The following is a 24,575-nucleotide window of genomic DNA, read 5'->3' on the forward strand; positions in this document are numbered from 1 at the left end:
TGTCATAATATGGCCTAAAAACCAACAGCCACACAGAGCAAGCAAAATTTTTTTTATACTTTAAATTTTTAACAACATCCATATAAAGGAGATTTATAGACAATATCACCTTACCAGGGGGAGGTAGAGGAGTAAAAGGTTAATGTTAGAAAAGTCAAGGTTGCAGTATTATAAAAACCAAAACGAATTTTTATTGAATACATGAGTAGAGGATTTCTGATAATTTCGAACTTTTAACTTTCTAAACAAGGTCCCTTACTGAACTTTATTATGGCATCCACTCTATTAAGCAACTGTCTATGCATAACATTTGTGTAAGTGGCTTTGTTGGTCCAACTCTTGGTACATTGCCTTACCATTCATATCCTGGACATGACCAGCTACCACCACACATCAGACACCTATAAATATGCTTGTAGGCCTTCAAGGAGGCAGTAGTATGATTGTGAATGAAATGAAAGATGTGATCGACAGAGTTAACATATTTCCAGTGTGGAATGATAATAAAGTGCCACATAAGCAATTGATCTGTATGTGAAATTTCAATGGAGCTAAAGACCCCTAGGTTGACAATTGGTGATGTGAAATGGAAGCTAAATGGTGCTGAAACTGCCATAAAATGATCTCCAAAGATGACAGAACATAAGAAGAAAATCCTGCAAAAAATCATCCACTTGGAACTCACAACATTGTCTCAGAACACAAAGGTTCTAGTGATTGAGACATGTCAGTGCTAATGCTAATATAGTGCACAGGACACTGCATGATATGGGTTACCATGGTTGTGCAATCCACTAATCAGCCCCATCTAACACCAGATACTGCCTAGCTTGATATAAGGCTTACTGTTCTTGGACCATACACCAATGGAAAGCTGTGCTTTGTCTGGAGAAAGCTATTCAGTCTACCAGACTGAATTTTGGAAGAGGCAGCATGATGATCAAGGGCTGTATTTCATAGTTTGGCTGGGAACCATTACTTCTTTTGGACAAAACCATGAATGTGGAAGTCTAGATATCATGGACAGTAATGTAGTACCTATGTTATGGCAGCATCTTGGGAAAGGCTGCTGCCTATATCAGCAGGACAGTGCTCCACATCATGCTTCTCACATTGTGATGGACTGGTTTAAGGACATGATTGTCAAAAAGTTGAATTGTTGAATTATTAAGAATGGCCAAATGATGCAATTAGGCAGACTTCTGCAGAAAAAATTGCTATTCAATTATACCTATTCCATCATCAAAAAGTAACCATCCAATTCTCTATCTTAGCTTTACTAAACATCCTACCTTAGCCACATTGGAAGTAATTTACTGTACAACACAGTATGCAAGATAAACTCAGCTTTCTATTTCTCCCTAAGATTCTATATTTGTATTTTCCTACAATTCTTGTCTTGCCAACAGCAATAATATACCCCAAATTCATTTTACTTATCCCCCAGCACTTAAATCAACATTCAATCAGGTAAATCCACCCTTGATATCTGCTCAAGCTTTGCAGTAAGCCATTCATATGGATTCTGATTAGTGCTCCTCACCAACATGGTTATCCTTCTTTCGAACTTCTGTATTTTTTTTTTTAGGTCCAACAGCCAAATCTGAATGCAATATTCCAAATGAAATCTCATGCCATCTTATACAAAGAGACAATGACATCCTACTCCCTACTCAAAATGGTCCTATAAATCACAGATACAAAACCATGTGCTTTTCTGTCTTTTACTCTGCATGGTAAATTTTATATCTAATTGTACTGCAAACCCTAAATCTTTTTATCCTGAACTAGTTTTATTTTCTGCCTAGTTTATAAGTATCATTCCTGGATTTCTGTTCCCAAGTATAAAAATATTATACTATAAAGTATTAAATGTTGCTCCAAAAGGAGCAACATGACCTCATTCTGGCTGTGAAACACCCTTCCTACCTTCAGATTGTCAGCAAACTTCCAAAAAGTATGGTAACACATTTTTTTTCTTAATAATGGTGAAAGGGAATGAGATGAAATGTGGTAGACAGATAGACCCATTAATAACGTTCAAAAAGACCGCCAGTGCAGTGTTACAGTAGTGTCGCCTCACAGCAGATTCGAGTTGCAAAATGATGCCTACCATGTGAGTTTGGTTCAAAACAGATGTTCGTGAAGTTATTTGCTTTTTGCAAGCAAGAGGGTCTTCACCAAGTAACATTCACTGTGAACTGGTTGCTGTGTATGGCAAAAAGATGACAAAGAAACAGGTGTATTTTTGGTGCAATGAATTTAAAGTGGGCCGTGTTGACATTGAAGATCGACATTGAGCGGGTGGGCCTGACGTCATGGCCACAGTGTTCTGGGATCACCAAGGCATTCCGTTGGTGGATTTCTTGCCAAAAGGAAGAACAATCAATGCACAGCTTAACTGTGCAACGTTGGAAAAACTGAAAGCCAACATTTGACACAAACGACAGGACTCCTGACAAGCAGCGTGATTTTGTTGCACAACAACGCAACTCCACACACTGCCCACACCACTTGTGAGTGGTTATGCCGTAATTGTTGGGAAATTCTGTCATATCTTCTCCTACAGCCCAGACTTAACGCCTTCAGACTTCCATTTGTTCGGCCCTCTGAAAAAACACATTCCAGGAAAGCATTTCACCATGGATGAGGAAGTTCATCAGGTGGTGCGATGTTGGCTACTGCATGTGGGCACGGACTTCTTCAGTACTGGTATTGATAAACTGATCTATCATTGGGACAAGTGCATCAATAAAACTGAATATTTTGTGGAGAAGTAGTGCATGTTCACTTATTTCTTGGTGTGTAATATCAAGTTTGTATTATTAAACATCATCGAGAAAAAAACGTGTCACCTTACTTTTCGGAAACCCCTCGTGTATATATATATATTGGAATTATATCTGAAGACAATTAGATTTAAATAATATTTTTTTTTTTTTTAAATAGCGTAAATGAGGGTATTAGGTATTTTCTCTAAATGTCTCTAATCTTTAAATTTTACATTAATTTTGTTGTTTTTATATTTATATGTATCTATGGTATTTTAGATTATCCATACCAGGGCTAGATTTATATATAACTAGCAGGTTGGTTGGGGTCACTACAAACCTGATGCTCCCAAGTAGTACCAAAATTAATATAAAAAGTAATAATATATAAATAAGTTAAGTATATATATATATATTTACAGGGTGCTTCAAAAATGATGGTCAATAATAATTTAAAGGTGAAAAGTACAAACTAAAATAAGCAAAAAAAGTCCCAGTGAACATCGGGCCACAAATGAACCGTTTTCGAGATAATGCACATTTTCTGTTAAGATCTGCCACTGACTATGGGAGCACCTGGGAGGGTAGTCTGTACTGCTGAGGCCTTTTACATGCTGGCTATGGTAGGGGTACAGTAATTGGCGATGTTTTTTTTTTTTTTTTTTTTTTTTTGTTAGTTATTGGCACATGGCTTCTGTGGCCATAATGCACCTCTCAAGGTTTTTGCACTACTCTTATCCAAGCCCGAGGCGGGATTCAAACCTGTGACCTTTGGGTTGCCAGGCAGGCACTTTACCCACCTGGCTAGCCCGATCGGCAACTGGCAATGTAAAATTTGCCACACACTGCTATGACTCAGTATACGTTCTTGCAGAGCAAACCTCCTCGTTGAAATTCCTGGATATGCTTATGGACCTACCTGCTCGTACTTCGTGTGCAAAGCACCCATGTTCTCTAAGGCATCGGAAAATGCTTTTTGGTACAAACGTGCAGTCTCGAGTGCACTGCCATTGGCTTTACCACACATGAAGTGCATGTCTGCATACTCTTCGTTGCTGTAACCTCTTTCCATGTTGACTATCCTTTGACAAGTATCAGTTATTGTTATTTGTTATTTGGTTTTTAGGAGCAATAGCAACTAAGGCCATATTGCTTGGGGGGATATGCGGTGGTCATTCCCTGACCTTTCTGCATCCTCAGTATTTAGTGGTCACAGGCTCGAACCCCGGTCTAATCAAGAAGTGTGTGCTACACACTGTTGCTCCTGCCCACCTGGCTACGGAGGCGCCACAAGTATTAGTATGCCTGCTACGTCAAAGAGCATTGAGAGAGGGGAAAGGGAGAGAATGAGCATAACCTAACCTAAACAAACAAGTCAGTGGTGGATCTCAACATATATATATATATATATATATATATATATTATTAAAATTAGAAACAAGTGTCCCAGCACTGATCCTTCAGTGAATCCATTTGCTATACTGATCTGCTTTGAAGAATGCCCATTTTTGACTACCCTCTGTCTTCTATTCATTAAGCTAGCCTCTAATCTAATGAAAGATCCTACCAGTACTCCCAATTTACTTCACTTTATATAATAGTCTTTCATGCAGAACCATACCAAAAGCTTTACTAAAGTCAAGGTAAATAACAAAGTTGCATATCGCATCCAGTTATTTTATGAGTTCATTCCAGTAATTCAGATTGGACAAGCAAGCCTTCTCCTTCACAAACCCATGCTGCAATCCATCAACAATACCATTCTTATCAAGATGGTACTGTATTATATCCTTGACCACCGACTCTATGACCTTACTCGTCAAACTCACCATTCTATAGTTGCCCATCACCTCTTTGTGGAACAGAAAGATAGTGCTTTTCAGTCAAAGGGAATCATTCTGGAGAAGTCTAATGATCTCATTAACATTCCCAATGTTATGATGCACTCGCACACAATTATCCTTAAGGACTGTGTAAAAGACACCTGTCACATAAATTAACTCTTAAATATTAAATATTTTTCAATTCCTCTTTGGAAATTGTTTTCAAGTCTAAAGAAAAACAGAAAGAGGGATAAAACAACAATTTTATACTGAATCAAAATTTACAATGAAATTTTACCTTAAATACAATTATCGCTACTTTTAACTTTCCATCATTCACACCCTCAATTTAACAAAAATGCTCATATGGTGTCTGTGAGACATCCCTTTTTGTTTTAATTATAAAAAGTTTTTTGCTATTTTTCACTGAATTGAAAAGGGTAACCTATTAATTATGATTTCTCAAAACTCAATAAAAAATATTGAATGAAAATAAATGAAAAAAAACCAATAATAATAATGTTTTATTCTTTTTTTATTTTTTTTTATTTTCAAGGTCACTCATCCTCCAGATTGAAATAGATGATCATATGGCATCTGGCAACTTGAACATCTGTACTTTACTTAGCTGTTTATGCATTTATCTGACAAAACCAATGTTCTACAGCAAGACTACACACAGATATAAGGAATGCAGAACTGGAATTTGAGGAGTACAATGTGTATAGAAAGGATAGACAGGATAGAAAGGGAGGAGGTGTTATGCTGTTAATTAAGAAAAACATAAAATCAAAAGAAGTGCACCCAGTTGATACAGATGAACAGTGCACTGTTGAGTCAGTTTGGTGTGACATAAGCACTGCGAAAGCAAAAATAAGAGTAGGAGTGTGTTATAGACCTAATGACTTGAATGAGTACAATGAAATAGAGTGGGCTAGTAAATCAGAATGTCTTATAATGGGGGATTTTAACTTCCCAGATACTGACTGGATCTTGTGGGTTGGTCACACACACACTAGTCAGACTTTTGTGGATTTATTGGATGATTGTTTTTGGCAGCAGCATGTTTGAAAGGCAACCAGAGAGAGAGAGAGAGAGAGAGAGAGAGAGAGAGAGAGAGAGAGAGAGAGAGAGAGAGAGAGAGAGAGAGAGAGAGAGAGAGAGTAATACTCTTGATCTGGTTATTAGCAGTGACCATTCGTGTATTAAGAATTTGCAGATAAAGGAACCACTAGGTGGCAGTGATCACAGTGTACTGATGTGGGATTTACTTAAAGATATAATTACCATCAGGAGTAAAGGAAAGGGTTTTTGCTCCCATAAAGGTGAGTACAGTGGTCTCAGACAGTTTTTAAATTCTGTACAGTGGGATCAACTGATGATGTTACCAACAGTAAATGCTAAGTGGGAAGCATTCAAGGAATTAATCGTGGATGCTACTAAAAGTTTCATACCTATTAAGAAATATTGTTCAAGGTTTAGGCCTAAATGGTTATCTAATGAACTAATGAGACTCGTAACAGAGAAGAAAAATGCACGGGATGCATATAAATTATCAAGCGACTCAGAAACCTATGGCAGATATAAGCTAGTCTGTAATCAGGTCACAAAGGAGGTTAGGCAGGTGAAGGCAGATTATGAGAAATCCTTGGCAAAATATGCTAAGAAAAACAGCAAGGATTTCTTTACTTATATAAACTCTAAAAGGAAGGGGATGAATCTGATTGGTCCACTTGACATCGATGGTTCAACTGTTGATGATCCTGCTCAGATAGCAAACAAACTGAATGAGTATTTTGCATCTACATTCACAAATGAGGAATTATTAAGGTTTGAAAATGGCAGAAGGTTATCAAATTGTAGCAGGATACTTAATGATTTTGTAATAACTGAGAGCAAAGTGGAGGAGAAATTGTTGAAGTTAAACATAAGAAAAGCACCTGGAGGTGGATGGGATCTATCCAGTTATATTAAAGGAGGCGGCAAACAACTAAGCAAACCCTTAGCCATAATTATGAGAGCATCCTTGGACTCAGGGGAGGTTCCCACGGACTGGAGATGTGCAAATGTATCTCCAATTCACAAAGGAAGATCGAAGGGTGACATGAGTAATTACAGACCAGTTAGTTTAACTTCTGTTCCGGGAAAAATAATGGAGTCACTGGTTAAAGATGCATTGCAGGATCATCTAGACAAGACTGCAGCAATAATTCAGACACAGCATAGGTTTGTTAAGGGAAAGTCTTGTCTGACAAATTTGATAGGATATTATGATATGGTTACAAAGGAACTGGATGCAAAAAATAATTTTGATATCATATATTTGGATTTCAGGAAAGCTTTTGACACTGTTGCGCATGGAAGACTACTGTACCAATTGGAGCAGAATGGTATGGTATTAAGGGTAAGTTGCTACAATGGATAAAAGGATGGTTAAGTGAGAGAAGACAGAGGGTGGTAATTAATGGGTGCTGCTCTTCGTGGACTAATGTTATTAGTGGAGTCCCACAGGGTTCGGTGTTGGGTCCACTGTTGTTTTGTATATTTATCAGTGATATTGATGAAGGTATATCAGGCTTAATGTCAAAGTTTGCAGATGATACAAAGGTTGGCAGGGTTGTTAATGACAGTAATGGCAGTGTGCTACTGCAACAGGATCTAGATAATTTGGGCAGATGGGCTAAGAAGTGGCAACTGAAGTTTAACCTTGACAAATGCAAAGTACTGCATATGGGTAGAAGTAACCCCAGAGAAATGTACCAAGTGTGTGGTACTACACTTAAGGTGGTAGAAAATGAAAAGGACCTGGGAGTAATTGTGCAGTCAGATATGAAGTTTTCTGAGCAATGCAGACAGGCTGCCAGGGCTGGTCATGGGGTTTTGTGAATGATATATAGGAATTTTGCTAGCAGGAAGAAGGAGGTGATTGTCCCTCTGTATAAGGCAATGGTCAGGCCACGCCTTGAGTACTGCGTACATGTCTGGAGGCCTCATTTTAGGAAGGATGTAGATTTACTTGAGCGTGTACAGAGAAGGGCAACAAGATTGGTGAGGGGAATGAAGGGATCCTTTTACCAAGAGAGGCTTAAGTTCTGCAAATTGCAGTGGCTGGAGACTAGGCACCTGCGCGGTGATCTGATTGAGGTGTATAAGGCCTTGAATGGGTTGAGCACGCTGAATTCTGATGGGATCCTTCCACTTGTTCAGATTACGAACCTAAGGGGGCATAAATTCAAATTAAGAAAGGACAGATGTAGAATAGATGTGTGGAAATTTGTTTTTTGGCCAGCGGGTCGTTAATTGCTGGAACAAACTTCCATCTGTCGTTGTGGAAGTTGATAGGTTGAATAAATTTAAGGAGGAACTGGACAGGCATTTGGAGGGAATGGTGTGATTTTTTTTTTTTTTGGCCGATGCTGCATAAGTTCATACACTTGCTTTCTTGCATCACATGCCACTACTACTACTACTACCTGTTGCTGGCACTCACAGATGCACGTGAGAATGGGGATTGCCTAGACTTTATAGAAGAAAGATAGGCACTTTTTCTTGCCTGGCATCCATTAAAAATGCCAAACAAAAAACAAAACTGTTTTGTAATTCACAGTATCAGTAATGGCCGCATGGTGCAAGAAAGTCTATGGGTTATGCTGCACCAGCCAAAAAAAAAAAAAAACATTTCAGTACACTGAAATGAAAATAGAAGAGGCTGTATAACCAGTTAGGTTGGTGGCCATGCACAAATGGTTTTGAAAGGTTTTCACTCCTAAAAAAAGGTTTTTAAGGTTTAAAAACACTGCCTTTTATGAGTATGGGCCACTGCATACAGAATTTATCAGAAATCAGACACTTATATTATGTCCACTCTACAACAGTGGACATAATAATCAGAAAATTAAACTTATATAAGGCATATATATTCAGGGATGGTCAGAAAAGTGGCAGCTTTGCAAAATGAAAAGTCTTATGATTAAGGAATAGAAACCCAGGAATAACTCATTATAATTAGTTGGGTTGAATAAAAACAGCAGATGAAGAAAGGAATTTTGGGATTACAATATGGGCAGACATGAAGTTCTCTGTGCAGCACAGACGGGGGTGGGGGAAAGGAGGACCCATGGTGTCCTATTGAGGATTTATCAAACATTTACTTGTAGATATGGAGAGGTCATAATCCCACTGCACAAAAAACCTGTAAGACTGCACTTGGAATACTCTTAAGTATGGAGTCCACACCCAGGGAGGGCCACCTGAGGATGTAAGGGATACACTGCACCCAGACATCCAAAAACCTGAAACTTACACACACACATATGAAGAAAATTTTAAAGGGGTGCCAAATTTCAACTGGCACCTGGGCACCACATACCCTAGGAATGCCCCTGTCCACACCTAAAAAAAGATGTCATGCTTCTTGAAAGAGTCCAAAGATGGGCAGTGAACCTGGTGAGAACAGTAAATATCCATATGAGGAAATCCTTTGAACATGTGGGCTACAGAGCCTGGTAGCTAGATACCTTAAAGGGAACTTTATTGAGGTCTATAAGGCTCTAAGCAGTTGAGGCTGTCAGTTTGGGGAAATTCATAGGTCAGCTGGGCAGGTACCTATTTGAGGAAGAGGGAATATCATAGGTAGTTTATTATTTTTATTTTTTAATGTGTTTTTGAGCTTGTTCAGCAAAAGTCTCGTACTTCTTTTCATCATATGGTTAATAATAATATTAAATACTAATGAGGAAATTAATCTTATACACTACATCAAATATTAATAATTCAAATTATATAAATTATTAACATCTTACAGAACAAAGTAGCTTTTCTAACACAAAGAGCAATGGATGCTAGGTTAAAGTCTGCAATTCAAGTGGCATAGGTAGCTGATTCTATTAGTAGTAGTGGCATGTAATGCAAGAAAGCAAGTGCAGCATCAGCCAAAAAAAAAAAAAAATCACACCATTCCTCCAAATGCCTGTCCAGTTCCTCCTTAAATTTATTCAACCTATCAACTTCTACAACGACAGATGGAAGTTTGTTCCAGCAATTAACCTCCCGCTGGCTAAAGGCAAATTTCCACACATCTATTCTACATCTGTCCTTTCTTAATTTGAATTTATGCCCCCTTAGGTTCGTAATCTGAACAAGTGGAAGGATCCCATCAGAATTCAGCGTGCTCAACCCATTCAAGGCCTTATACACCTCAATCAGATCACCGTGCAGGTGCCTAGTCTCCAGCCACTGCAATTTGAAGAACTTAAGCCTCTCTTGGTAAGAGGATCCCTTCATCCCCCCTAGCCAATCTTGTTGCCCATCTCTGTACACGCTCAAGCAAATCTACATCCTTCTTAAATGAGGCCTCCAGACCTGTACACAGTACTCAAGGTGTGGCCTGACCATTGCCTTATACAGAGGGACAACCACCTCTTTTTCCCTGCTAGCAAAATTCCTATATATCATTGACAAAACCCCATGACCTGCCCTGGCAGCCTGTCTGCATTGCTCAGAAAACTTCATATCTGACTGCACAATTACTCCCAGGTCTTTTTCATTTTCTACTGCCTTAAGTGTAGTACCACACAGTTGATATGTTTCTCTGGGGTTACTTCTACCCATATGCAATACTTTGCATTTGTCAAGGTTAAACTTCAGTTGCCACTTCTTAGCCCATCTGCCCAAATTATCTTGATACTGTTGCAGTAGCACACTGCCATTACTGTCATTAACAACCCTGCCAACCTTTGTATCATCTGCAAACTTCGACACTAAGCCTGATATACCTTCATCAATATCATTGATAAATATACAAAATAACAGTAGACCCAAAACCAAACCCTGTGGGACTCCACTAATAACATTAGTCCACAAAGAGCAGCACCCATTGATTACCACCCTCTGTCTTCTCCCACTCAACCATCCTTTTATCCATTATAGCAACTTACCCTTAATACCATTCTGCTCCAATTTGTACAATAATCTTCCATGCGCAACAGTGTCAAAAGCTTTCCTGAAATCCAAATATATGATATCAAGATTATTTTTTGCATCCAGTCATTTTTAACCACATCATAATATCCTATCAAATTTGTCAGACAAGACTTTCCCTTAACAAACCCATGCTGTGTCTGAATTATTGCTGCAGTCTTGTCTAGATGATCCTGCAATGCATCTTCAACCAGTGACTCCATTATTTTACCTGGAACACAAGTTAAACTAACTGATCTGTAATTACTCGTGTCACCCTTCAATCCCCCTTTGTGAATTGGGGATATATTTGCACATCTTCAGTCCGTGGGGACCTCCCCTGAGTCCAAGGATGCTCTCATAATTATGGCTAAGGGTTTGCTTAATTGTTTGCCGTCTCCTTTAATATAACTGGATAGATCTCATCCATCCCAGGTGCCTTTCTTATGTTTAACTTCAACAATTTCTCCTCCACTTTGCTCTCAGTTATTACAAAATCATTAAGCACCCTGCTACAATTTGATAACCATCTGCCATCTTCAAACTTTAATAACTCCTCGTGTGTGAATGTAGATGCAAAATACTCATTCAGTTTGTTTGCTATCTGAGCAGGATCATCAACGAACCATCGATATCAAGTGGACCAATCAGATTCATCCCCTTCCTTTTAGAGTTTATATAAGTAAAGAAATCCTTGCTGTTTTTCTTAGCATCCTTTGCCAAAGATTTCTTGTAATCTGCCTTCACCTGCCTAACCTTCTTTGTGATCTGATTACAGACTAACTTATATCTGCCATAGGCTTCTGAGTCGCTTGATAATTTATATGCATCCCATACACGAGTCTCATTAGTTCATTAGATAACCATTTAGGCGTAAACCTTGAACAATATTTCCTAATAGGTATGAAACTTTTAGTAGCTTCCACGATTAATTCCTTGAATGCTTCCCACTTAGAATTTATGTTGGTAACATCGTCAGTTGATCCCACTGTACAGAATTTAAAAACTGTCTGAGACCACTGTACTCACCTTTACGGAAGCAAAAACCCTTTCCTTTACTCCTGATGGTAATTATATCTTTAAGTAAATCCCACATCAGTACAATGTGATCACTGCCACCTAGTGGTTCCTTTTCTGCAAATTCTTAATACATGAATGATCACTGCTGATAACCAGATCAAGAGTATTACCCTCTCTGGTTGCCTCTCGAACATGCTATTGAACAGTAGTTGGGGACCTTCAGGCTATAGAATCCTTGTGACACATTCTAAACATCTGGAGTTTCTAATCAATTCTGTGTATATATATGCAGTAAAGTGTCTCATACTAATCTTAGTCAGCAGGCTTATAAAGATGTCCTTTACCAGCATATATATGAGCACAAACTTATACTAATTAAACAAGATTAAAGTAATCATAAAGACTACAATATGCATTACCTCAATCAAATGTTGGTTCTTTCCCAAGTACTTTCCATTGCCACATCCAATATCCATTAGCAGAGACCCACTTGGGAGTCTCTGAAGAAATTCAGCAACCTTAGGCCATGGTTTATGCCTGGTATCACTAAAATGGTCTGCTATTACTTCATATACCTAAAAATACATAAATACATAATACTGTAAATAATTTAATTGTAGAGCTAAGCAGTGATGCAGATTAAATGAGCTCACTTTAAATGAGGGTTAACTTCAATTATCAACACAATGTACTCCACAATAAAAGATATAAGATGGATAACTAATGTTAATACTAAAATAACCCACAATGAAGAAAAATCTAAAGTCATTAAACTTAGAACTAATTTATTATTTTTGCAAAGTGCTTTGCATAGTATACTACATGTAAGTCAACTGTTAAAATTCACCCATGCATCAACATCATATACTTGTCCATTAATTTTTGTATTCTCGCCAAAAAAGGTTTCAGCAAAATTCTGCATTTGTAAAAAAACAAACAATCGATATTAGCAGGGCTGCCTCAAGGCATGTTCAGAGGGAGAAATGCATACACAGGTGGTGTAAACATAAGGGTACCCAGAACAATAACAAGATGATGTTTGACATTTTACTATCAAAAGGGTGCCAAAACAATATCTTATAAATATCAACACAAAACCTCAAGTCTTGCCTGAATATTAGAAACTTTGCTCTACCTAAATACAGGCTTTGGTACAGAATCCAACAGAATTTAAAGTTATTATAATATTAATAAATATATTTCACCTTGACAAAACTTACTTGATTAACATAGTGTTTCTCCAACCACTTAGCCTTTTCTTCATTTAGGTGTACTGCAGTTTCCTTTGATCTATAAATAAAAGTGTTTTTAATGAAAAATCAAAATCTCACAGTTTATCACATCTGAAATATAACTGAAATATATTTTTGAAGTTAAGTATTTATGAAGAAATATATTTATGAAGTTATGAAAATTTTGTGGCCTATGAAGGGTTTATTTGAGGAGTCTGGTAACATGGTACTTTTCAACATAGTCCCCATCAGAGTTGATACACTTTGTAACTGATGCTACAGTAACAGAACTGTAGCATCAATCCTGAAGCTTTGGTGGCAAAGAAAGTTTTCTCCCATCCAGGAATACATCCACTGCAGCAATGACACCATTATCAGTGAGAAAATGGATGCCAGCCAGGTATTTTTTTCAAATTAGGAAATAGGTGAAAGTCTGATGGTATAAATCTGGTGAATATGGAGGATGGTCCAAGATTTCAAAGCCACTCATACAGTGTGGCCATGGCAATGACAGACTTGTAAACAGGCACACTTTTCTGGAGGAACAAGACTCCCTTGCTGAGTGTTCCTTGTCTTTGTCTTTGATGTTTTCAAACAAATGCCTCACAAGTTTATATAACATGCCCCTGTGAATATTTTGCCTCTCTGAAGATAATCCACTAGCAACAACATTCCATCAACATCCCAGAAACTAATGTCATCACCTTCCTAGCAGAAGAAATCAACTTTGCTTTCTCTGGAAGGGAAAAAGAGTTGTGCTTCCACTGTTCCTTTGCACTGTTCCTTTGTCGTTGGCTGAAAGTGATGGGCCCACATCTCATACACAGTCACAAACCTTGCAAGAAAATTTGCTGTATTTGTTTGAAAATAAAGAAAATGTTCACTTGACAACCCCTGTGCATTTTTGATCTGCTGTCAACAACTCTGCGATCCATTGTGCTGACACCTTTTTTCATAGCAAGAAACTCTGTTATTATGTAGTACACACATTTGTATGAGATTCCCAAGATGCTAGCAACGCACTTCTTTGATCATTCATCACCAGATCATGCACACTGTCAACTTCTGAAGTGACAGACATTGCAGGTCATCCACAGAATGGGTCATCTTCCAGGTTCTCCCTCCCTTGTTTAAATTCTGCCGTCCATTTCTGAACCGTAGAATAGAAAGGGGCACCCACCCTCCCCAATGTTGTAACCATATCCCCATGAATTGCCGTTGGTATTATTCCCTTTTTTTCCCAAATATTGGATGATGGCACTGTGGCTGATTTTGTCCAACTTTCCTCATTCACATAACTTTATTGACTTCAGGACCTGTAATTAAACAAAAGACATTATTGAAACTGCATGAGATTTGATGAGTTATCATTTGAATTACCATATGTTTTTTGAGTTACTATATTTGAGTTACCATACCAGTAATTTGAGTTATCATATGCTAAGTACAGAAATTCAAGTGCTATATGTTAAATACAGAAATTCAAGTGTTATATGTTAAATACAGAAATTCAAGTGTTATATGTTAAGTACAGAAAATTTTAACACTGTACCACTGCCCTTTCACACTCAGGCCATGAACTTTTCAAATGCCTCTCATATATGTTTTGTTTTTTTTTTTTTTTCCTGGTACAGTAGACTTTCATAATAACAGCATCTTCAGGGATTCACGATGCCATTATTTCAATTTGTCAGTTATCTAGAAAGTTTTTTTTTTTTAATTTATTTAATGCAGAAATAATGAAGCTAAATAAGAAACAGAGAGATTAAGAATGCAATTTTATTAACTGCACATAAACAATTTGACGATCCAATGTTATATTTTGCCATTAATACACTCGTACTTATGGCCGTTCTATTTTCTATTATTATATCAAATTTGTCACTAAGCTTTAATGTTCTTAATTATTCTTTGTTTCTTCTCTGTACAAGGTTTATTAATTTTAAGGGGTTTTTAATTTAAAATAAATAAAACAGATATAATCTGTGATATCAGTACAGAATTCACTTTCAAAATGGTGAATTTAACAAATAAAGTAATCACATGACATGCCATTTTCTTTTTTTCGGCACCACAAAACATCTGCACTGTATGTAAACATCTGATCTCAATGTGCCGTTATTTGGGTTGCTGCTATTTCGACAGCCTACTGTATAAAAAAACTGTTTGCTGTACATACTTTTATAGTTGATGAAGAGGCCCATTGTCTCAAAAACTTCTTATTTTTCGTTCTTATATCTTTATTTATCTTATTTATTTTATAATCTATGTTCATGTTTAATTGCTTTTAGTCTATTTTTTATGTTTTATCACTTTTTACTTTTAATTTTATATTTTCCTTATATAATTTGTAGTTTTATTTATACAGTTTGTCGGTGGCAACAAAATTTGCCCATTATAAGAGAAAGTGATATCATGAGTTGTCAATTTACATTCTCTAATGCTCAGCAAAAAATGTGCTATATAAATCCAATTTATACGAGAAGAGAAGAGAAAGACAATTTATTTTCTATAATGATGATTGTTCTTCATAAAATTAACACAACATCAAAAATTTACTTCATAAACCATTTAGGCATTTACTATTCCTTAAAAATTTATCTGGTGTAAGCAATTACAGTGAGAATATCTATTAATGAATAAGAACCAATGTACCATGAAAGGCAGTAATACACTTTACAGTACTGATGTGATACCAAATGAAGTAAACTGTATAACAATAAACTGATATTCATATCCGTGACAATTAATTCAAAGTACATTTAATCAAAGTGGTGTATCAATAAATGGTAAATTATGGTTGCAGAACAGAAACGTGATTCTGCTTTTATGGTTATTACGAGTACCTTAATCTTGTTCAGTAGTATAAATGGCTTATTATTTTTCTTGATACAATATGCATTATATCTGTAATCCTACAAATACATGATACAATGATTTGAGACCACCCTTATGAGCTTCAAGGCACAAATCAAATGCTTGAACTATATGTCAGTATATTGACTTAACACTTGGCACCTTAGTCACTTGGCACCTTTTTAAAAAGCCTAGGGTTTAAATCCCATCACAGACTAGAGAAACCTGATGGCCTTTTCATACGCTTTGAATTAGGTTTCAAATGAAGGTGCAGGATTTTCCAAGTTATTCAGGGTATTTCCCTCCCTGAAAATAGGCAAACCGGCTTGAATACATATATCTACAGACACATAGGTACAGAAGCCACTGGAAAACCATTTTGTTAGTTTGTACAATTTATCAGGAGTTAAGAAACAACCTTCAAGCAGAATGCTCAATGAATGAATGAAATGAAGGCAATGAATGGTGCACCTGGCTAGCTATTTCACAGCTACGTTAAGGTAGAAGTGCGGAAATGACCACCTAATTCCAGCTCTCAGAAGTGACTAAATGAATAGCATCAATGGGACGTTTTCACATAATGGAGAGGTGTGCAATTTCTTGTTTGCATCTGGAAAAATAAATAGCACTTAAAAGTCTTGATATGACTCCATGGCCACCCATTAATCAGATGTTCAGGTGGTTGTAGTGCATTAAAAATAAAGAGCACCATGTTTTAAAAAAGTACTGTTTATTTGCAGTGAAATACCAGGAAAAACAGTAGTGACAATATCATAACTCGAAAGATCGCAGACTATTACAAGTAAGGAAAGTTTTTTCACTTGAAAATATACTAATTTTGCAAATGGGCAGAAGCTCCTAAATTCAAAGGAAATCAGTCACAAAATTTGTTTCATTTAACTTTAAGTTAAAATCAAATGAAAACTACATACCTGCAATTGCTTTTCCAAGAATCACACATTTCCTTGAACCCTAAAATACAATATAATAATATTAAAAACCATATATATTTATCTACAACTAAAAAGTTTCAAACATCAACAAGGAATAAATGGGAAATTAAATATCAGAAGAAAGAAAATAAGACAGGCTAAGCTTGTTATTCTGACACTGAACCTTATAACATGTATAAAGCAAATAACATGTTCTAAGGCCAGAAAAATTTTGAAAAAGAAAGGGAAGGCAATGAACAGCAATAGCTTAATATAACAATAAATATTAATGCCTGTGTGGTGACTTAGTATTAACTCATTTTCTGCTACACAATGCAAATATGTGTAAAGCAACACTGAACATGTGTTGTGAAGGTAAGCGCAAGAAATATAAAACTGCTTCAATTAGTGTGCAAAAATTAAATTTTTGCACACTAATTGAAGGCTGTGCTAAATTCAGCTACTTCACTTTTATTTATCAACTGCACAGTCTAGGTGCTATAAAGCAGTGAAGTCAGCATGCAGTTTCCTTTGTTTTTTGCATGTGTTGTAGATTTAGTTTATTCATTTTACGTAATTTACTGCATTTTGCAGTGGAAAAGAAAGGTAAAATTCTGAAAATATTTCTGCACTTTTGATGCTTTAGAGCAGGGATTCTTAACCAAGGAGGCTTGCTTCCCAAGTATTGACAGCATTTTAAAATCGATTTCATACCTTGTTAAGGCAAGGCATTTCAGGTTTGGGGTGGAGGGACATATATAAGCTTATATATGAGCTCTCCCATGTAATTGAGAATTTTGGATACCCTTTCAGAGGTTTTATGTAGAAGTCACAGAAGATCATGTCCTAAACCCTTTCCTTCCAATTATTAAACTGTTTTTTCACTACACAGATGACATATAATTACTGTCAAACTGGCAAACCATCGATAGCTTACTCCAGTTTAACGCAGTACACTCGAGAACTTGAAACTACTAACAAATTAACTCCCTGAATCTTAATATCTTTAAATATAATAACTGGTTGAAAACAAGTATATATAGAAAAAAATACAAACACAGGAAAATGTTTGCATTTTTGTTCCTACTATCCACACTCAAAATTCAGTATTATACACACAGATTTACAATGCCACAAATATTGTTTTAAAGAAAATGATCTTGAAGAATGCAGTACTCAAGGCTATACCTTGGATGACAGGTCTGGAAGGCTCATTTTAGGAAGGATGCAAAGAAGAGCAACAAGATTTGAGTGACAACAGCAAAAAAATTAGTGAGAGATACAAAAGAGTACTCTTAACAAAAAGACTTGAGTTCTGTAAATTACAGTATCCAGAAACTAGGCACCTGTCAAGGTAACTGATCAAAGTGTTTAAAGCTTTAATGCATTACTCTGATGATGCATACAGGGAGACATAAATCGGAAAAGGATGACTGCAGGACAGGTGTGTGAAAGTTTGCTTTTAGGAGAGCAACAAACTTCCATTTGGTGTGGTAGTTTGAATAAATTGAATGAAAGATTAGACAAATTTTGAGAGGATGGAAAAACAAATGTTGTGGGTAATGTTTTTTCTTGGCTGACTGTATAATCTTGCTTCTTTGAATCATTTACAACTATTAATAACAAGTGATGAATGGAAAAGTGCCGAATTTTACAACAGAGATTTTAGCAGTCACAGAAGATCATGTCCTAAACCCTTTCCTCCAATTATTAAACTGTTTATTCCATACACAGATGGCATATAATATTACTGTGCTGGACTTGCAAGACAAATGTCCAAATGTGTTTTTGTGATTATTGTCAAAAAGCAATGCACTACGGTGCCCTTCATTTATGTGTCATTTCATTGTTCTGCAGTTTAATTTCTTTTCACAAAAACATCTGTTATCTTATCTTTCAAACAGCTCTTATATTATAAAATTGTCAGAGAAGACCTATAAGTAAACAGAATAAATTTAATATTTGAAAATTATAGTATTTAGTGCTATCTTTAGTGCAGCTTTTGCCAAAGTTTCATACCTTTTGTATAAATTAAAAGAATATGTCAGTGTAGTTAAGCCAATGTGTTGAATAAAAGAGTAGTTAAATGATAGAAGACACATGGTGGTTAGAAATGGCCACTGCTCTACATGGCTCATTTTCACAGTGGAATCCCACAGAATTCAGTGCTGAATCTCTTAGTATATTTGATATTCATTAACATCACATTATAATTTAATATCAAAGTAAGTAATAATACATGGGATGTGTTGCTTCAAAAAGCTCTACATAAATTATACATCAATGACTTACAATACAATAATAATGATCAATTTATTTTGCAAAAATATTACGCAAAAAATAAGCTTTATTCTACAAGATTTCTGCCTTAAATCTCAAGCAAACCATTAACAGCTATCAATGATGTGCACAACATTTGGGTCTGCATTACCAAATTTTGACAGCATTAAGTAGATTCTCAGAAACTGACATGGTGAGATCACTTCTCATAAAATACTGTTGCATCCTGGTTTCTTTAAAATCGACACTTATATTAAATTTGTTTCACAATTTTAAGTAGTTTTAACCAATTTCTATGGATATAGTGCAACCAAATTGTGACTACCATGTTATAAATTGTTCTTTATCACGAGGATATTTTTTTATCCACTCTGAATTTCTCTCTCTCTCACTGCGTGATTTTATAGTCCTTCAGCCTCTATTACAATTTAAATTTATATCAGAAAAAAATATGGCATGAACTGAATGAATATTAACATATTTTATATAACTGTTTTAAGTTCATATATAATCAGAAATTTTACATTTACCACAACAACAGCTTCCATGTCTAATACTTCGAAATGTAAATGATGTCCTAGAATGGCGTTGGGATAGTGTAAGCTGTTTTTCTGCTTGTCCCACAACAGGAATTATATCGGTTTTCCTTGGAGTAATTCTAAAATATAAAACTGTTCATTGATTAGGTATCAAAAATAATTTATTTAAAATATCAAAATCAGTAAAAGCACATTCCTAAGTATACTTTATTATCAAACATAACTGAATAAAATTCAGAAAGTCATTTATCCTTGCCTATCTTACATTTTATTAATATTTCAAAAATAATTACTTTTTTTTTTTTCAATGTAATAATTTTAGACATATAACCAAACTCAATGCACTGTTCATAAAATGGAATAATATTTAATTTAAAGAACATTAGTTTTTTGCAAACTCAAGGTAAAAGGTATTAGCTGCAGCAACAGTTTGCTGCATGCAATTCTGTAAAAGAGGATTTATCTAAGCTAGAGGTTAGATAAATCCTGTCATCTAGTATTATTATAGTGCCAGACAACATGAGACTGGAAATGGGATAGAAGATTAATAACACATTATGATCTAAAATACCTGTAGAATAGCTAATATCTACTGTATACTTTGAAAGATTTTTAGCAAAAAAATCTTGTTAGGATTATCTAGTTTTTCTGTAAGTGAGTGAACAATTTGTGTTACGTTATTTGTGACCGCCAATGCCTGTGTATCCAGTTGCATTAGTCCAGTTGGAAAAGGAAGTTTTATTTAAAGGAAAGAAAAGTGGATAAGTTCAGAATGATTTTTAAATTAGGAAGGTGAAGGTGGGGCTCATGAATCTGGCATAACAGAGAGTAAAACATTTTGAGCCAAAAGGCAATAAGATAATTTAGGATAGGTTTGCAAAACAAACATATGCAGAAATACCAAGTTTACAATAGAAAGAGTCATACAAAGGAATACTAACTCGCTGTGAATGCGCGAGAAGTGAGGTGGGTCAGGAAACTAAACGAGAAAATTAAAAATAAATCAGGTTCATAAGGTTGTAAATGGAAATAGATATCACTGATATCAGAATTGAGAATATATAGATATGAAATCCTTTTAATTGCTTCTTACTTTGTCATTGATGTTCCTCTATTGTTAAAAACATAGAGGAACATCAATGACAAAGTAAGAAGCAATTAAATTTTTAGATGTACCATATGTGAGAAAATATATCCAGTCCATTAACAAAATGTTGTCTCGGCATTGCACTCCCAGAACATAAGCATATGAGGTGTGGCTATTAAATAACAAGACTGTTGCAATGAAATAACTATAATGAAATATTTCGTACCTTACAAGTTATCCCCTGAAAAATAATTTCATTAGGTTTGCAAGCTCTGTTCCATATGTTTCTTCCAAGCACAGAAACATTTCTGGAGATCATCTTCTGTAAGCCCTTTTCCTGAATGTCTTCAATAGACTGAAAATGGTTTCTCGTAAGTACACTTTTCAGTTTAGGGAAGAGAAAAAAGTCATAAGGAACTAAGTCTGGTGAGTAGGATACATATTCATACACAGGGATTTGTTTTTTGGTGAAAAACTGGCAAACAGAGAGTGCATTGTGTGCTGGCACATCCAATCATCCTTCCACAATTCAGGTCTCTTCCTTTCAATTTTTTCATGCTGCTCTGTCAGAACTTCAATGTAGTAGTTCTTTGAAACATTGAAGTTCTTTGTCAGAACTTCAATGTTTGATTGACAGTCTGATTTGGTAGGATGCATTCAGCCATAATAATTCCTTTAATATCAAAGAACACAAAAAGGATGGTTTTCATTTTTGATTTTGACGATCTTTCTTTTTTTGGTCTGAGGGATTGTTTTGTCTTCCGCTGCTTGTCTTTTAGTTTCTGGGTCATACTGGAACAGCCAACTTTCATCACAAGTAATTACAGTACTCAGAAAGTCTGGATCTTCTTCAATTTTTTTTCCAAAACACCTTAACATACTTGAAGTCTTCTCATCCTTTGATCTTTGTTCAAAATTTTTGGCACCATCTTGGCACATGCTTTTCTCATTCCTTTCTTTGTCCATATTGATTCCAATGCAACTATTATAATGCTTAAATAATGATCACTTCTAATTGTCCTTACCCAGTCCACATTTTCATTAGTTTTCATGGATAAAGGACGGCTTGGTCATTCATTGCCTTCCACATTCTCTCTTCCTTCTAAAAATCTTTTATGCCATTCAAACATGCAAGCTCTTGACATAGTATCTTCTCTAAAAACTTTATATAACAACTCATAACTTTCAGCTGGTGTTTTCTTTAGTTTTGTTAAAATTTGAGGTTGATTGATTGTTTGATTCTTTTATCTGTCATTTTTCTGGTACCACTTTATGGCATTAATCACTCATTTTAAGACTTAAATATATTGTTTAAATAAGTGTCATTCAATAAGTAAAATATAAAACCAATGACAAACCCATGACTCCAAACATATCTGCTTTCTTTGGTCATAATAAGAATACTTCTTCTGGGAAGCACAACTGGAACATGGGCACCATTTGGATGATAAAATTCCATTACCACCTATAAAATCATGAAAATAAAATCTGTTAATTTTATATAATGGCATCTCATGACTGATAAATAACATATACAGCTAAAGATTAAATTTCAAATCCTTTAGCTGTTAAAAACAATGCTGTGTATATTTTTTTAGACCATATGCATAATTTGAATATTCAGTTATGTGCTGACTTTTAATTGCATTCCACTAACTGGCGTGCATGCCATGAAAGGTAAGTACTATTTGTAAGTCTAATCATGAAGCTTGTTTTTTTCTGTTTTTTAATCAAAAAATAAATCAAATGATACAGTAAACACTTTTGTTTATCCAGCTTCCATGGGACTTCGGGGTGGCCAAATATTCAAAAATTCTCAATATATAAGAGATATCTTTATTTCAGTACAATAATAATACCTATAAAAGAAATTAACAACAAATCCTTAAATACAATAACTTAAAATCATAAAAATACTAAATATTGTTTTATAAATTGATACTAATCCAGAAATATTTCAGAAAAACTTTTGTGTAAAACATTCACACAAAATTATTGGGCATTTTCAGGACCATACAAAGAACAAGTTGAGCAAGGGAAAGCTCTTGGCTTGTCTGTTTGAAAAATATGAGCAGGTGTGCTGGCATTACAATTACACCAGCTTTGGGAAATATTTCCTTTCTTTGCTTCCTCCCCCCCCCCCCAAATATGAGCTAAAAATCTGTTCATAGCAAAGAACCTCAAGTATGAAAACAGAAAAAAATTATAATTGAATACTTTAGAGAACATTAATTTCTTAATCATCATGTTTTAACTCTATTTTTTCCCCCTTCTAATATGGGGACTTTTATATTTGTACAATCAAGTTTATAACAATATTTTCAGTAACATTGGACTATTTCAGGTCTCTAACACTCTCAACAGCTTAATGTACCTGGGTAAGTAGTCACAGACTTTACTTGCTTCTTGCTTCTTGCTTTAGAAATGGTCATAAGAAGATTTTAAAAGTTTCTACATTTGAAAAAACTAAAACACAGCAATCAACACTACTAAATAAACAACTTATGGTTTAACACTGTTCAAGAAGTAACTATATAAGAAACACAAATACATAAATCTTCCCCCTACTGACTAATGCCCTACAACAGTAAATGGATCATCAAGCCTTACATCAACTATGATTAAAAAGCCAGAATAAGGAAGTAAAGTAATTGCCAAACAGGTGTATCAGCATAGCAACAACATGAAGTTTCCTCAGTAGTAACAGTTTCAAGGTGAAAAAAGAAGATTCAAAAAATAATTTTCTATAATACTGTTTGATTTTTAATATATAACTTAATTTTTATTAGTAGAAGGTAAGGTAAATTAATGAAATGAAGTACACAAATAGGAATAAACCAATTCATTCAATGTGGTATATAATTAGTCCTTTATGTATGACAATAAAAGTAAGGCATAATACCAAATGTATAAATCAGGACCACCATCTCATCAGAGAATGGACAAGTATCCCATAGTGCCACAATTGACAATCCAGTGATAATTTAAATTGCAAGCTTAAATATACCAAATAATTCATTATTTGGATAATTCATCTTTAAGCTTGTCATAATTCATTAGTAATTCTTACTAATGAATTATACCTTTCATAAGACCCTGTTTTTTTGAATTGTTAGCAATTGCTTTGGAGTAAGAACATTTTACATTTATCTAAAAAATATATTTCCTAATTACTTATATATTATTTATCACCATAATTCAAAATTTTCTCTCAGTACCTGAGAGCCAAGGCTTAAAGATATTATTCCATCTTCAAATGCTGAATGGGTATCCACATGTGGAGGAATACCTATAATTTAAAAAGTTTTTAAGCAAAGGGCATAATTTGGTTATTTTATTGTAGTAGTCTTTTTATGATAATCCATTTATGATTTTTAAATGTATTACTTATTTATGATTATAAATAAGTTATTTTACTTTACAATCACAAATACTTCTTCCAACAGGTCTCCACACCCCTTTCATGTAAGCAACTTATATTTCTGATAAGGCATTGGAGAGGAAGGGGGGGAGAGACCTTTACGGAAGTTCATACAATAAAACTATTTATTTCAATAATCAATCTTTTTTAAGGAAAAATATACGAAAAGATAATTTCTCTTTACAAATTGAGACTCCAGAGGACACACTGTAGCGACCATTTTCGTATACATTTTTTAACTGATAATCTCGTAGTGCACACAGAAAAATGTACAAAAACTTATTTAAGTTTAATTACATGAAGGAACTTTAAAGGTTGATGGTAATAGTGTAGTCTATAAAAATTTCCCACTTGTGGGACAATTTCTTCACATGTGGGAAATGAATATCTTATAAAAAAATACTTTATTTTAATTAATTAAAGAATGAAACACTTGCCCACATGATTTCATTTAAAGAATTTTATGCATAAAATTCTGAAAATGAATGAATGCTTTATTTCACAATAAAAGAAATCTTATTGATTTTTTTCTTCTGTATATGGATGACCTTTCATTGACTAAAAATCTTATCCATACTTTTGTTGATGACAGTACATTATATTCTAACTTCAAGTTTGACAAATCCTGCTCTGCACAAATAGCTACAACTTCTAGA

At 35.0% G+C, this 24,575-nt stretch overlaps 2 protein-coding genes across 6 annotated transcripts in view; one reads left to right on the forward strand and one right to left on the reverse strand.

Annotated features, from left to right (window-relative positions):
* Atg18a (Autophagy-related 18a) overlaps positions 1 to 24,575 on the forward strand; it is a 541,369-nt gene that overhangs the window by 146,499 nt on the left and 370,295 nt on the right. The gene's annotated exons all lie outside the window — the stretch shown is intronic.
* The window catches only part of LOC150086487 (tRNA (carboxymethyluridine(34)-5-O)-methyltransferase alkbh8), a 62,753-nt gene that overhangs the window by 16,198 nt on the left and 21,980 nt on the right, over positions 1 to 24,575 (reverse strand). For all 3 annotated transcript variants that reach the window (XM_090372600.1, XM_090372599.1, XM_090372598.1), the window contains exons 5-10: positions 23,717 to 23,787; positions 21,857 to 21,963; positions 19,403 to 19,530; positions 16,593 to 16,632; positions 12,793 to 12,862; positions 11,992 to 12,147 (exon numbers count right to left, since the gene is read on the reverse strand). In XM_090372600.1, the coding sequence (XP_090228726.1) occupies positions 11,992 to 12,147; positions 12,793 to 12,862; positions 16,593 to 16,632; positions 19,403 to 19,530; positions 21,857 to 21,963; positions 23,717 to 23,787 (572 nt within the window). The remainder of the gene's footprint in view (positions 1 to 11,991; positions 12,148 to 12,792; positions 12,863 to 16,592; positions 16,633 to 19,402; positions 19,531 to 21,856; positions 21,964 to 23,716; positions 23,788 to 24,575) is intronic.

This window comes from Mastigoproctus giganteus, chromosome 4, assembly GCF_048544385.1.
Source record: "Mastigoproctus giganteus isolate SK-2022 chromosome 4, ASM4854438v1, whole genome shotgun sequence".
Classification (NCBI taxonomy): Eukaryota; Metazoa; Arthropoda; class Arachnida; order Uropygi; family Thelyphonidae; genus Mastigoproctus; species Mastigoproctus giganteus.